This window comes from Echiichthys vipera (genome assembly GCF_963691815.1).
Source record: "Echiichthys vipera genome assembly, chromosome: 1".
Lineage (NCBI taxonomy): Eukaryota > Metazoa > Chordata > Actinopteri > Perciformes > Trachinidae > Echiichthys > Echiichthys vipera.
The window spans coordinates 21,108,090-21,124,683 of NC_139826.1; the positions used below are offsets into that span (position 1 = coordinate 21,108,090).

At 39.8% G+C, this 16,594-nt stretch overlaps 1 protein-coding gene across 1 annotated transcript in view; it reads left to right on the plus strand.

Moving 5' to 3' along the window:
* The window catches only part of spon1a (spondin 1a), a 75,494-nt gene that overhangs the window by 48,861 nt on the left and 10,039 nt on the right, over positions 1 to 16,594 (plus strand). The window contains exon 7 of the mRNA XM_083913870.1: positions 10,368 to 10,432. Coding sequence (XP_083769996.1) covers positions 10,368 to 10,432 — 65 coding nt within the window. The remainder of the gene's footprint in view (positions 1 to 10,367; positions 10,433 to 16,594) is intronic.

The window sequence follows — 16,594 nt, forward strand, 5'->3', positions numbered from 1 at the left end:
ATTCAAACAGGCAAGAATACAATATATTCCACAGATACACAGCCTTTTCACAACTGTGTGAGTGTTCCTCACAGGTTGAGTTTATTTTTGGTGGTCTAGGCTCTGAAATCTGGCACCTGAAGAGCGACTGCCACACAGCATTGCATTTAGAAGCAATAGCAGTAATTAGTCCTATATTATAAAATTATAGTACCATGTACAGTAGGTATTTCAGGTAAGCCACACTTTGAATTCCATGCAGACGTTTTCAGTTACATGCTGTGTTTCATGTATTTCGATGCACATTTTTTTCCTACATTTTCTTTATTGAATTTGCAGATGGTCGAAGAAGAAGCAGTGTCAATACACCTGCCTTAAAGTGAAGAAACAGGAACAAAAAGAAAAAACCCCAACGTAATTTCCCAATATCCCTCCCAACAACCCATGTCAGACATGGTCACAGTAACCAACTAAATAAATAACATATAACATAAGTAGATATATAAGGTACAATGAAACCAAATAGAGTGAAATCCATAGCTAATAGCAAATATAAATAAGGTAATTCAGGAAAAGGAAAAGGAGAAAAGAGAGAAAAAAAAGGGGGGGGGGGTCTCTCCTTGTGTCCTCAGCATCATCAGGAGTAACAGTAAGACTATTAGCAGTGTGTCCCAGGTTTTGTGGAAAGCTGTCAAAGATCCCCTCTGTGAAAACCTTAACTTCTCTAACCGTAGACACTGTTTCCAAAATTTCACGTATTCCACTATTATAAGTTGGTGGAGAAACATGTTTCCATTTAAGGAGAACGTTATGTCTGGTGAGCAGGGTGGTAAAGGCCATGATATGTTGCCTAGTAATGGGCAGATTTTTGGATGGAGGGAGCCCTGGCACAAATCGAGGAACAGTGAACCAGTTTTAGAATGTCCCACCGCAGGACCTCAGTAATGGTAATCCTTTTCCCATGGGGACTAGGCTCAGAAGAGCAATCTTATTATAAATGACAGATATCAGTCGTTTGTTTTGTACGTTGAGAGCCATGAATTAGTCCATCTCAGCTTCAGGGGGGCGGTTCAGAAAATGTGGGAATTGCTTTTGGATAAAATGTCTCATTTGAAGGTACTGAAAAAAGAGTGGCTATTAGGCAGGCTGTATTTGTCTGACATAAATGCAGAGGATGCAAAAACACCTTCGTCATACAGGTCATTAAGCGTTTTGAGGCCCTTATCTAACCATATGCAAAATGTAGGGTCGGTGCAGAAAGGGAGAAACACATAGTTATTTAAAACTGGGGCAAGAATCGAAGCACTTTGTAAGCCGTACTGCTTCCTGAAATGGATCCAAATTTTAATGGTATTGGCGACAACCGGATAAGGTGAGACCTTGTGAGCAGTTTTGTGGAGCTGTGAGCAAATTGTGGAGTGCAAAGTGCGAGGGGGAATATGTTATCTCAGTATAAGCCCAGGACAGGAAAACATCTGCAACTCAACTGCGTAGCAAATCTAAAAGTTTATTAATGTTGCAAACCCAGAAGTAGTGGCGGAAAAAGAGAGCTTTATTCTGCCAAATAAAAGTGTTAGGCTGTTCATCTAGATAAGTAAAAAATGATTTATTAAGACAAATTTGGAGGCATTGAAAAAGATACAGAAACTTTGGTAAAATGCCCATCTAGACAAGGGGGGGGGGGGCATCTGTCTGACTTGCATTTATCTAATAGAGGAGTTAGAAGTTCTTTTAAAAAAGATCCCAAAAGGAGCTGATGATAAACACCCCCAAATACTTTTTTGACTAAATTTTTGGACTAGACCAAAACGAGTGATGCCTTCAAACTCATTCTGGTTTCTAAGTCAGATGGCTAATGCCTAAGGATGAAAGCGGACAGCCCTGCCGGGTCCCACGTTTGATAGGGAAATATGCTGAGCAGACACCGTTTACAGATGCAGAGGGGGTAGCATACAGAAGCTTAACCCCAAGAAATACAATTAGAATCAAAGCCCACTCCACCCGGTCGAAGGCTTTCTTTGCATCCAGAGCCACTACGACCTCGGGAGTGTCCGACCCAGGTGAGAATATGATGTTGAGCAACCTTTTGGTATTGAAGAATGGACGTCTCCCTAATATGAAGCATGTCTGGTAGAGTGAAATTATTGATGACATCACACTTTAGAGGCAGAGGGTGAGGACCTTAGCAAGGATCTTACAATCTACGTTTAAAAGTGAGACCGGTCTGTAGCTGCCACATAAGGTAGGATCCCTGTATTTCTTCAGGAGCAATTAAATAGATGTCTCAAACAAGGTCGCTGGCAGTCTGCCTTCAGTAAAGGAGTCATTGAACTTTCTCACAAGGATGAGAGCTAATAGTGTCGAGTACGCTTTAAAGATCTTGACTGTAAAACCATCTGGACCAGGAGTTTCCAGCTGTCTCTCAACTTTCCGTGTCATTAAGGGCGCACTCACACTGTCCGTCCGTACCGTGCCCCGTGCTTTAGGGTACTTGCCCCCCCCCTCTCCCCCCACGGGCCAGGCCTGTTTGTACTCACCTGTCCATACGTCATCACGCCGTTACACGTCACACACATTGATTGACGTCATCGCGATGCGTCGCTTTGTTTACAAATCTTTCCATAGACCTCAGAGTTTTTGTGCGCCTTATCCAACTGTTTTTGAATATTTTCATCCAACCAAATCTGCAGTAAACACTTCACCCCTGCATCACACCAACATGAACCTTTCGCCGGCATTGTTTTAAATGTCCGCGCATGGTCCGTCTTTTTTTTTTTTTTTCAATGTCCGAACAAGCGCACATTAAATGACGTCAGAGCCGCCGTAGGCCTCATGCTCGTTCACGTGTGCACGCTCGTGCTCGTTCATGTGCAAACGTGCTTTACAAAAGCCCAACTCTCCCAAACAGTCCGTGGCCGGGGAGCGGGCTGCAGCTAGGCACGGTGCGGTTGTACTCACACTGGTCAAACGAACTAGGCTTTACCCGTAAAACCTATTTGGGCACGATACGGATGGACAGTGTGAGTGCGCCCTAAGAGGCCACGTTCTGTTCAGCCCTTCACATTTGAGAAATATAGGATATCACTTGTCCCCGAATAGTAGCTCTAAGCACTTCTCAAAGAGTGCTGCTTCTGACATCAGGAGTGTCATAAAAACTCTATGTAAGAGCGGATTTGAGTCGAGAAAATCTTTTGACTTACTATCTGACAGTAAGTGTGAGCTTAACCTCCATGGTGAACGTGGAATCAACTGTGGTAGGAACATGGTCAGAAGTGACTATTGGGTGGTATTCACACGCATTCACACAGTCGAGGAGGTTGTCGAGTAAAAATAAATCAGTTCGAGAGAATGTGTGGTTTACTTAGGGAATAAAAGGCGAAAGCTTTACCACGGGGATTTCTAAATGGGATCCGAAATTCCGGACTTGGATGCATATGTTTTGATTTGGATAGTGTAATCTATGTGGAAGAAAATCTGTCAAGAGTCACATCCTGCACCAGATTGAAGTCTCCACCCATGATATTGCAGTGACTGTCAGCCCATGGGATTTTTGCAAATAGCCTTGTAAAAAACTGTTCATCTTCCCAGGTGGGTGTATAAACCGAAACTAAGACCACAGGTATTTTCTGAAGTGTTCCCCGAAACTATGACATAGCGCCCGTCAGTATCCAGGATTACATTCGTTGGCTCAAACAGGACCCTTTTATGAATGATGATAACTGCCCCTCTAACTCTATCTGTAAATTTTGAAAACCAAAAAAAAAAGGGCTAAAACACATAAAACAGAACAAAACAGCTTAAAACAAGACAATAACACTGGGACCAATCTGAGGACTATTCCCATAGAAAAAAACACCCTCTGAGCTCTCCAGCCCGTAACTAACAGCTAAATTGAGTTGCCGGGGTCTCCTCCCTTAACACAGTGTTTGACGCATTAAGTCACCACAAGAAAGGAGAAAAAATAATAAACTGAGAAAATACGAATCTATTCCAGGGGCCTGTTTCACAAAGCAGGTTAAAAAAACTCTGAGTTTAACCCGGAACTCTGAGTTGATCTACTCTGAGATAGGAAACTCTGAGTTTTCACTTTCAGAACAGCAGATTTGCGTTAGGTTGATCAACTCAGAGTAGTTTGACCTGGAGTTAAGCGCGTGCACCACAAGTAAAAAAAGACAGCATCAATGGAGCCCTGATTCAACGAGTCACCATAGCAACGGGGAAGCGGAGCGCTACGCTACAACTGGAAATGGAAATATGAATGCGCTCATACGGGAGTTTGAGCAGGTTTACACCGCTGCAGCAGCAAAAGAGAGGGAGACGGTGCGGGAGAACATTGCTGCTCGGGTCAGTGCATAAGTTTAAATGTAGTCCTGTTGCAATCACAGTAATATCACAGGGGGAACTGCTTGAGTGGAGCCTATTAATTTATTTCATTTAAGTGCATTCCCGCGGGGGAGAGGCGCACTTGGCAGCAGCTTAAGATGAAACATAAAAACATACAGGTATTCAAACAGGTAAAACATCGGCAAAATCTCATGGTGACGTCTCATTTTGATCATGTTTTACATGGTAAAGTAAATATTACCGTAAGTGGCTGTTTTATATGTTGATTAAAAACTCCCGTTTGCAAAAAAACGCAACGCAACACACAATATCTGCTGTGATATGAGAGCATGACTGGTTGTTAATGTTGGAAATGTAAGGACGGATGAGATGGACAGTGACGTGAAACGGTGTTGTGCGTATTCAGCACCCCTGTCGTGAAATTCACCCCTTCGCATTATAGATGAAATTCTGGATCAGAAGGCTGTTGTTTCCATTTATAGGGGTAGTTTATATACCGATAACCTGACTAAAAGCACACACTTTTGAACATATGAATTGCAAGAAACGCTGGGATTATATTTAGGAAACGCTGAGTCAAATACATTCAACTTGCTCAAAAGATCCATTTCATTCATTTTGTAGTTATGGCTGCAGTATATTAAGGACGTCTATGCGCGGTCTGATGATCATCTCCCGACAAATGTTTAATTCTCTTTGCGGTAATGCGTCACCTTCATCCACGGGATCGTTATCAAAAGAACATGCAATGGTAGTGAAATAGTCGCCACCTAATATGACTTCTAATGTCTGATGTTTGCAGTGATTTTCTGAAAAAACAGACGGAACTATACTACGCCAAAACTCGCGTGCTGACTGAATGAATGAGGAAATCAAACACCGTGTGTGGCTGAAAGAGGGCGGAGACAGAGAGAAACTCGAGGTTTTCTGAGAAAAACCTGGTCCCGACCAGGTTAGTTTCAGAGAGCATGTTACCATGGTAACTGACCGAGAGTTTAAGTTACCTCTCTTTGTGAAACAGGCTAGAGTTACCCCTCTGTCTCTGGTTTGAGTTACCTCCCTTTGTGAAACGGAAAACTCAGAGTTTCCCTCATTTCAGGGTTAACAGACTCAGAGTTTTCACTAAACCTGCTTTGTGAAACAGGCCCCAGAACAGACGGATAAAAAACAAACAAACATGTGAAGTAAATTAAATTAGCTAGCAGAGGGCACCAAGATGCCTTAGGCAGGCCATGAGGGTATTTTTCTACATCAGATAAGATAAATAGAATGCCTGCCTGTATGAAACCCTACCGTCCACCATGATACAGGTCACCTGGCGGTGGGTGATAAAAATTTTGAATAAAAGAAAATAGAGCTGTGAAGATAATATTTAATAACGAACTGAAATCCACATGTAGACGAGCTTCCAGTACTTAGTACAAAGGCCGATTAAATATAATCTGAATTTGCATAACAGTGTGAGCAAGCACATAAAAAGGATGAAAAAATGGGAATTCAAAAAACATCAGAAAATATCAGACAACACCACAGCTCGAGTCTACATGTCCACAGTGTGTTAAAATGTCCATTTAGCAATTTCTGTTCAAAACTCTTTAACAGACAGAATATCAGCAACCCGTCTAATGCTGTGGTCTAAAAATAAACTCCGCCCAGTCCGGGCTGGCTAAAGCACAGCTATACAGTTGGCACCACATTAACTCACAGTTATCCAGATGACATGACAATAGTTTGTCTGTGATGAAATCAACAGCCTCCAGTGGTCTCTCTCTTTTGTGCGGGTGGATGTTATGAAGGCTTAAGTCTCAGTGACCGAAGCGAGTCTCTTCCTCCCTCTGTCCTTCATCACGATGACAAGCCTGGCAGGGAAGTCCAGGTTCTAAAGATCTGACATCGCCTCTCGGTATTTTTGGCGTTCTGCAACCACCTCTGGCACGTAGTCCTTGTATATGGCAATAGGGAAGCCTCTGTACTACAGCTTGCCTCTCCTGGTGTGGGCTTCATGTATGATTATCTCCTTCACCTGGTATCTGTTCAGCCTGATAATGACTTGCCGTGTTCTCTGCCCTGGCTTCGGCTTCTCGGATAGAAGCCGAAGCCAGGGCAGAGCCTTGTCCAATTCTGGCGGTGATTCCAGGAAGTCTTCGCCGAAAACCTCCATAGGCAGCTCTGCAAAGAAGACTCTAAGCCACGGCCCCTGAACTGATTCAGGTACTCCAATTACGCAAATATTATTCTGCCAGCTCCTGAACTCCAGGTTGCTGACTTTGGCTAAGAGCTTAGCGTTGCTCTCTGCTAGTGTGGCACAGGAGGCCTCCAGCGTTAGCAAACGCTTGTCTTGTAGATTTGCATTTACCACAAGGGAGCCTATTTTCTGAGCATGGTTGGACACTGTGGCATGGACGTGGTCTAGCTTCGCTTTGAGATTCCAGCTTTGCTTTGAGATTGACGGAGAGAGCTTTGAAATCGGCGGAGAGGGCTGTACGGTGCTCTGCCCAGAGGTGAGCAATAGTCGCCATGCTAATCTCGCCACATGCCCCATCTGCGAAGTTCGCCTTCGCCCTGGTCTTTCATATTCTGTATGGTCGCATACACCGACATATTTCGGTGGTGTATCCGTCAAACGAGATGAATATTACTATTTGTAGGGACTTTCGCGGTCCTGAAATGGGAAATTATCAAAATTTGCGGGAGCGAGATTCAACCTGTGTCTACTCCATATCAGCCAAACCAGAAGTACTTTGCATATAGCAAATAATAATAAGCATATAGTTTGTGATTTGTGTTGGAAGGCATGATAATTTTATTTTAAGAAGACTACAATTCTCGTACTTGAGTACAATAAGTTTAATTGTTTGCAAAAGTACATGTCAGTAGTTAGATAGTCCAATTGTTCCATGTATGATCTGTTCTGCTCTCACTCACAAACATGCTCCTACTTTTCTTTAGTATTTCTGACATTCTAGGGTGATCCGTGTCACTCTTTAGAACTCTTTAACTCAAGTTTCTTTTACGGTATCTGTATCTCTAGCATACTAAGGGTTTAACTGATTGAATGGATGCAAGCACAGTCATACTTGTTAATTGAGAATGATTTTGTGCTAAGGTTGCACATTTTGTCATTAAGACAATACATCTCTGTGCTACCAGTCATTAAATACAACAGCAAAGTTCTGTTAAGTGGTTAAAGTGAGGTTATTGATTTCAGCCTACTTGATACTTCTAATAAGACACATTGAAATAAAATATTGCTGCCTTCTCTCTTAAGTCCAAAAGGGTGGTTTACCATTATGTAAATGAGAGATAAATGGCTTAGCAAAATATTAGCAATGTGCATGTTAAAAAAAATTCAAACCTTTTATGCAAGTCAAGCTTCAACATAGGCAAGTAAAGGCCAGACTTTAGTAAAGGTTTGTGTAGACATTACAAAATCATAATTCTGTAGTCATGTGTAATGAGTTGAAATAGTATAGGTAAATATTATGATTATATTAGTATTCCTTCATCCATAAGACATTGTTGCTTTTTTAAATTTAGTTGAAGAGTTTTTGAAGTTAGTACAATGTCATGGCATAGTTGGCAAGCCAAAAACAAGGCTGCTTTTTGTTTTTGAAAACATGACATCTTTTGACATTTTTGAAACGCTACAGTTTATAACTGTCATCATATCAATTATCAAGGGGGAGCTCTGACCTGAAAATGTTGTTAGATAAAATGTCAGGGGCACCAGAGCTATTACGAATGTCGACTGGGGATGCAAGTATCCTTACCAATTTCCTGGCAATTTGGCTAGTTGTCAACATACTGTTTCTTTGTGCAGACACCAAGTGTCAAGGATGACAGCAGGCTTGGCCCTGCTGAATTACATAAACACAAGAAATACCATTTGTGAAACGAAATTTACAATATGTTATAAAAGAAATTAGGATCTCATCTGTTGTCTCCATTCTATTCTCAGGTTGGGTCATAGATATTTTTTACTAGAACAATTTAAAGACAGATAAAAGAATGTCTATATATTTGTGTTAAATAGAGATCAATTCATATGTCAAAAGTAATCCATTAGTTTGCAAGTTGTGCCTTTGACCATAAAGAAGGCTTCTTGCTTGATTTGTATTAATCTTTTAAAGACTCAAATCTAAGCGCTCAGATTAAGCAATGAAAGCACAAAACTGCAGATTTCCCACATGAACTTAGTGAAGTTAAACCCAATGTATCAGCGTTTATAAGTAAACACATAAAGCAAAACATTTAGCATTTATTATAAATATCACTAAAAGAGAAGGTCACAGATGACGTCAATTATAAGGAAATAAAAAATGAATGGTACAGTCCCGAGGGGCTGATTAGCCTCTGGCTACAGCATAGCTTGCGGACACTGTACTGACAAGTCTGCTAATAATTTTAAAAAATATCCATTCCATCAAGATGTCGAGGGAGTAGCAAAGCAATGGGGTTCAAGTAATTAGTAAGTAATGATGGGAAATATTGGATCACATTCTCTATATTGATCCTACAGAGACTTTCTACATTTGACTGAAGACTCAGTTATTGCTGAAGGGAACGAGAGCCAATGTGAGATAGTGAGAGTCTACGTTGTAACTTGTTTTGCGCATATGTAGGGGAATGTTTAGCTCATGATATTATGCATTGGAAATTATAATTATTACAAGACAGTTTCAATAAGATATATAAAGTAACAAAGGTCACATTTGTGTAACTAAACATGTCACTTTAAATGTAAAACTATAAAAGAAGGTATTTTAGTCTTTGCTGGCATAAAGCCAGACAGCCGGTGTGTCTCTCACACATGTATTATGCTTAATGCGTAGGTTTGACAACTTTTTACTTTTTAAATTTTACGATCACTTCATAGTGGAGAAATGCATCTTCTCACAATCAAAGCAGAATCATGCAATTTTTTCACAATTCAATAAGGCTAAGTTTATTAAGAAATCCAATTGTATGTATGGCCATTCTAGTATTGTTATTTTGGTATGTTTAAGTGCAAAGTAGAGAGGGAGATAGAGAGAAAGACTGGGAAAATGATGTTGTTCTTGGGGTTGCCGGTGCAGAGCATGAAATGTGTCCTTTTCAACCGTTATGAGTCGCATCTTGACAGTTCAATTTGTTCTGCAAATAGCTACCAAGAGACTAAGTTTTAGGCAAAGGTCTTTCTTGGCTCACTCACCATCCTTGTCAGTTTCTTGGGGACTGCTGGTTGTGAGATATCTGTTTCTCTAAAGGTCTCGCAGCAATATTTACCAGCTCTATTCCTCATCAAACATGTATTTCCAATGTCCTTTCTTTCACCTTCAGCCAGGGACATTGGATGGTGAAAACCTCTGTCACATTTAAGAGAGTGATGATCTGATAAAAACAGAAAACATCTCTTTCTGTATATTTACCTGCAGTAACTTGAAAAGCCGCATTACTGTCACTGTTCTTCATATAAAAGGAAAGTCATATTTCCTTGTGTAGGAGAACAAACCAAACATTTTTAACAGCCAAGACAGCCATTTTAGTATTGTATTCACCTTTTGAGCCTGTGTGTGTGTGTGTGTGTGTGTGTGTGTGTGTGTGTGTGTGTGTGTGTGTGTGTGTGTGTGTGTGTGTGTGAGTGTGTCAGTGTGAGTGTGTGTGTGAAAGATGGGTGTTGTCCAGAAGTAGGGGAGGGCCCAATTTGGCGATAACATAACAACCATGTAAGATGCAGTCAAGGAGCTTTACATGTGTGTAGTCCAGATCAAAATGAAGGCCAAGTTCATAGATGGACAACCACCTATCAGTTTTGAGTGTGGGAATGCATGTCGAGGCTGATGAACTTCCATCCAAGCCGAAAAGAGGAATCCTTTGACCACACAGACCATATTTATCCACTGACCATAATGACTACAGATTAGAGTGATTAGAGTCAACTGAAAACTGAAAAGTTTTAATCATACACCAGTGAAGCGTGATGGGTCAAGAGTGAAGTGTGTATTAATTAATATAAGGGACTGACATTCAGTTATTGTGTCCTTTTGCCCGTGTCTCTTCTGTAGGGTGATGACGTCCTGACAGTCATCAAAATGAAAGCACAGTGGCCAGCCTGGCAACCGCTTAATGTGTAAGTATTATATACGGATTACGATAATGCTCATCACACACCTGCTGCTGACTGCGCTGCTGGATTTGCAAGTTTAATTAAAAATTGAATACAAATTACAAATCAGCTATTTTACTTACGTTTTTTACGCACCCAGTGCTTTTAAATTATTTGAATCTCAATAACAGTATAAAATCGACTTGTAGAGATTTAGAACTTGCTAGAGATCCATCAGAGATTCCCAGATCTTCCTCTGCCCTCTTAGATTTCATTAAAGTGGTGTTCTGTCTATCAGTATGATGATATATGATGATATTCAAGACCATGGACCTTGAACTGGATGATTTTATGACTTGTCTATTTTATTTCTCTGCTATGCTTCTATTTCTTTGTGAGACACTTTGTAACTTTTTTTAAAAGTGATCTTTAAATAAAGATTAGAATTATTATAATGAATCACCCTAATGTAGAAAGTTAAACATCTGGTGTTGTCTTCACAGACAATGAGTTCCCATGACTGATGAATAGTTAATATTGTATCATGAATTAATGCATGAATCCATTAAGATTTTATTATTGGGTCATGCATACAACTATTACAAACCAACATGGGCCTACATATATATACATATATAATTATATATTTTTAGAATTAATAATATATATAATTCATTTATATATATTTTTTCCAAACAATATAATAAAAGGACACACAATCAAGTCTTCAGGCTTTCATTGTCAACCACAAAATTCATAAATCCCTGACAAAAGTATGCACTATGTAGTACTATAGAAACACTATCTATCGTTCCTCCTTTTTCAGACATTTAAAACAAAGCTAGCAAACATCAAATCACACACCGCTCTTAAATCATCATACGGAGATTGGACATTAGAAAATAAAAATGGTTTCCACTGCTTGAGTTATTCTCTAACTCCTAACTCTTGTCTTTAGTATCATGGAGATGAGAGAGGGCTAAGCAGAATAGATTAATTTGAGCCACAGACTGTATATAAAGATGGACAACGTGGCTCCACTTCCTCCCACTGTACAAAAATGAAGCCAAAATATCTGGGATATGGGTGACGCATTCTTGTAATTTTGCAGTCACAGTCACACATGATAGTGCCATGTCATTGAAGTGAACAAAAATTAACACTTGAACAAATATCAACATGATAAAAACTACCTACATTGACGGAAACCATCTTTGGGAAAATTTGATTTTAGGTGTACCTTTTAGTTACAGTTCTTAGATTGGCCCATGTCCCATCTGCTAACAAGGATGGGGTGGGACTTATGATGATAAAGAGCAGGGGCTCTGCAGATAGAGACCACCACACACTTCTAAGGGGTTATAAGTGACAACTGAGAGAGATTGCTTCCGTATGAGTACATACATTGCTTCTTAGAACTCACTGTGCCTTTAATAGAAGGCTTTTGAAAATAGTCAACATTTATTTAAAGCATACTCACTTGTGGTTAATGGGTCACAACATTCTCTACCACTGTTAAACCACTTAATATAAAGTTTTAAGTCTTTTGGTATATTACATTAAGAACTTAGTATCCAAGTTTGGACCCAGAGCTTGCTAATCAGTGAGAACCCAGCTCAAAGGTGCCCTGAAACTGCCAGCCACACCATGCTTATTTACTCCTAAATTTACAAGAACCATTTAATCTCTTATTCATGAGAAAAACAAGATATGTGTTGGCTCAGCTGGCTCAGATGAACTTCTGTGGGAACGGCCATGAGTTTAGTCTCGCAAGGGAAGAAGACAGATAATAGAAGCAATGATAGCCACTAATTAGCTCACCTTGGTTTGTAGCAGGATAAAGGAAGGACATATTGTATTAACAACTACGTGGAAATGTCTTCATCATGGAAGTACTCTAAAGCAACTCAATGTTTTACTCAACCAACCAGAAGTGTACCTTGTGAAGTTCTTAGTGAGTTCATTAGCTTTACATATGAGCTGAATGAAAAATACAAAGATGCATATTTATGTCTTCTCCAGGTTCTCCAGCTTCCTCCCCCAGTCCAAAGACATACACATGTTGGATTAATTGATTGCCTTAGATTGCCCGTAGGTGTGAATGTGAGTGTGAATGGTGGTCTGTCTCTGTCTGTCTCTATGTGCCCTGCGATAGACTGGCGTCCTGTCCATGGTGTACCCCGCCTCACGCCCGATGTCAGCTGGGCTCGGCTCCAGCCCCCCGATAGGGACAAGCGGTTGAAGATTGATGGTTGGATGGATGGATGGATGGATGGATGGATATTTATTTCAGCATCTGTCATAGTTGGATGCTTGTCTTTTTGTTACAGTAACAGCAATACGGAGTAAATGTGCATGTTTGCTTTTTTAGATGTATGTATATATGGTACGTTAACGGTAATTACAAGAAAGCATTGTTTTTAATTAGAGCATTAATTAAAAACAAAGCTTTTCTGGTAATGCTCTGGTAATGCTCTCATCATCCCCATTCATTTTTAAAGGGGGATTGTCAATTAAAGTGAGGATGAGACACAAGAAGAGAAAAAAGAGGGGCAAACCATTCATAATAGGGAAGTGATTAAATGGAGCTTTGATGAAGACTAGGGTTTAATTACATTAGAAGTGTTTATTTTTTAGTTTAGAACGTCATCCTAAACCAAGCTTTCAATATAATTTGGCTTTAAAAACCAAAAGGATTGCTTGAACAAAGGGCAAAGCTGCAGAGACGCAGGATAAGAGATTATCACATTACCATAAATATTACAGCAGTACGTGTACAGCAGTGGTTCTCTAATACATTATAGAGAAAAATAAATAAAGTATGTAATGAAATGTATTTTTCAGAAAATAAAGTATACCAGACAGATCCTTGTTGGAAAAGAGGAGATGACTTGATCAACTGTTTATAGGTTACAGGGTAAAAGGGCTATTGTTAAATAAATCAAGCCCAGTAGAAAAGTAAAGCACACCAATAGAAGATTATGTCAGTAATTAAACAATAAAATAATCAAATAAAATTAAAACGCGAGCTTCTAGCAAGGTAGTGTAAATTTCAAAGAATATTTCATTGTCAGCCATTTTGTTGCAAAGTTATTCTGCTCCAGTCCCTACATGTCCAGCTCACCTGACAAAAGTTCAGATATTTTTAGATCAGTTTTATGTTCTATGACTTTATAGTACTTTCTAGGGATGAAATGATTCCTTGAGTAACTTGATTACTAAAAATCAATGATGCAAATTCTTTGCATAGAGGTTTCGTTTAATGAATTAATTTAATCTAAATATACAGCACACTGTGTTTCCGCATGGATGATTATTACAGTTGCACAAATGGCCCGGCTGTGGACATCAGACACCACATATGATGGTGTGGATGAAATAAGTGGAATCTTTCACACATCACTGGTAAAAGACTGCAGACTAGAATCTTACAATGCTTGAGTCCATGAGGTGACAAAGAATATATTGTCCAGAAGTTTGTTGAGTTTACAAAAATGTCTTGCTGTTTATTTGATTAATAATAAATAAAAGAAAATACTTTTATGGCCAAAAAAACAAAAACAAATGAGCAGAATGTGGACTAAGCCATTATAGAAAACTTTTTACTGTGAACTCAGCCACACCTTGCACTCTGCCCAACTCCATTAAGAGCACAGGGACTCAAGCCCTGTAGAGGACGCCAAAAACAAGCATTGCACAAAACTAATATTAAACAGAATATGGCTACAAAGAGAGAGAAAAGAGTGGGCGTCAAAAAGAAGATACAGGCAAGAGCAAACTAAAAGTTTGGATTCATTTCAAGGTGACACTAAATAAAAACTGTACAGTGTGTCTATTGTAAATTTGATTGAGCTTACCACAGTAGCACAACTTCATTACTTCAGCATCTCATCAGAAAGCATCCAGTTTATGCATCCAGTCTCCATGGAGCATTCTCCAAGGTATCATAACGTTGTTACAAGATAACGACTTTGAACCATCTCTGCCTCACTGCAGATAACACAGGACTCATGGAGCTCTGCTCACCAAAAGTCAGACATGGCAGATACCTCCATGCGGGACCTGTTTTTTGCTTGAATACACTAAATTGGTTATGTGTATGTGTTTGTGTGTGTTAGTAACAGACACACTCCCTTGTGCCCTGTGTGTCAGTATGTGAAGCTGAGGGGAGGGGCATCACAAAGCAGTGGGAATCAGAAGGGTGTTTACCCTATGTGCTGTTTTTGGCTGAGGATTAAATTTAGGGGGATTATACTTTTTGTACCTCAATCAAACTCACACATTCTGTAACTCACAAGCGCACAGGATTCTGAAGCAAAAACACCATGTAAGCAGTGTAGTTTCTTAAAAACCTTGTTAAAATTAATAACTCAAGTCTTTACAAACAATTCAGATTAAAAACTACCACTCAGCTGGCTCATTGTCATATCCCCCTCCGACTCTTGTCAGGTGTCTTTGTAATAACTAGAACACTACTTTGGTGTTCTGTCTGTTACATTTGATTACAGTTAAAAATAAGGTGGTTGTCAACAGTGTGAAATAAGGAGCTTTTGAAGACAAGAATATAGCCGTTAATGAAGGTAGCTACCTTCTTTGTTTCTGTCACTCTCTTAACTGCTTTTCAGTGTGTGTGTGTGTGTGTGTGTGTGTGTGTGTGTGTGTGTGTGTAGTGCAGTCTGTTTAACTAGCTACTGTGCAAGTGTGCACACTAGAAAGACATGAAAAACTCAAAAAGTGCACTCTGAAGAGAAAGAGAGAGCGAGCGAGCTCTATCAGATGTGGCTCCCTCTTTCCTCACAATAGAATAGCATCTTTGTGAAAACTGCAAAAGGGGGATTTAAGAGAAATTTCTTCCTTAATAACAGTTGGTGAATGAGGCCCAATGTGGTTGTCTTAATGTCCCAGCTGTCAACAATATGATTAAAAGGGAATAATCAACATGAACAACTGTATCTATTTTTACTTGACCATTGAAAAAAATACTGCACTTTTAATAAATGTGTGAAAAAAAGTGAATTAAATTATTGACCACAAGCTAGATAAAGGTCTGCTGCAGTAACATTGGTTTTGTAAGTTGGCAAGGCATCACCAGTATCCAATCAATCAAAATAACATTAACTAACATTCGTATCAACTCCTCTCAAAAATACGCACACCTTTTTTGAATAACAAAAGCATTTCACTGGGGTTATAGTGTGATTAATCCCTTCCCTTTTCACTACCAGAATTGCTCTGTCTCCTGTTCTGTCAATTACACTTTACCTTTTTGTAGAGCCCAAGTACTGTAGCTGTCTGAGATAAACCCCAGACTTGCAGTACTCACTGAGCAGACGCCTGGTAGAGTCGAGTCAAGTTGTGTGTTCCCAGGGGATAAGGGCTATTTTTAATTCTCAGAGCCCATCATTATAAGAGTGTGCAAGGGCAGGACTGTGTTGGCTGAAGTCAAATGGATTTTATATGTACATGAAGACAGATGAAAAGGAATCACTGGTGAATTGTCTATGTTAAAGCATGAATCTTCCCTCTTCTAATTAATCTTGTATTGGCTGGGAAGATGCTTAATTAGTTTAGCTGTCAATCATTGGTCAAGACACATGCATAGAGGTGTGTGTGTGTGTCCTGTGCTGGAACAGAGCAAATGTGGTGTGGAGACAGATGACAATAAATAGTTGTCAGTTGCTAATTTGTTGGCAGTCTAAGAAGTATCATAGAAATAGAATGAGACTAGAATGGATGTTTCCCATTTTAATGAACATAGCAGGATGGTCAAAGCAGCAGCCATTTTTATGTGTAGTGTTGCCATTGTAAAGAACTGTGACCGCTGTAGAGAGCTAACTCTTATTTCGATGGTCAATGCACCGTGCTGAGCACCATTTCCTTTTGAACTTGTCAAATGAAATGATCATGGCAAACAGTTCAATGTCCATTCTTCTCATTCTTTTTTTATTGTAGGAAGCGTCCCTTGTTCTCTCTCTAAAGAATAGACAAAGTTTCCCAGTTCCATGTCAGCCTTGCACCGCTTCGAGTGACTCTGAGTTCCCCGCACCCACATATATGGATTCTCTAATCCAGAGGTGCCACATTCCAGTCCTGGGGGGTCACTGCTCTAACACATATTTTCAAACCTGTGACAAGCTTCAGCTGCTCGATAACGAGCACATCATTAGAATCAGGTGTGTTACAGCA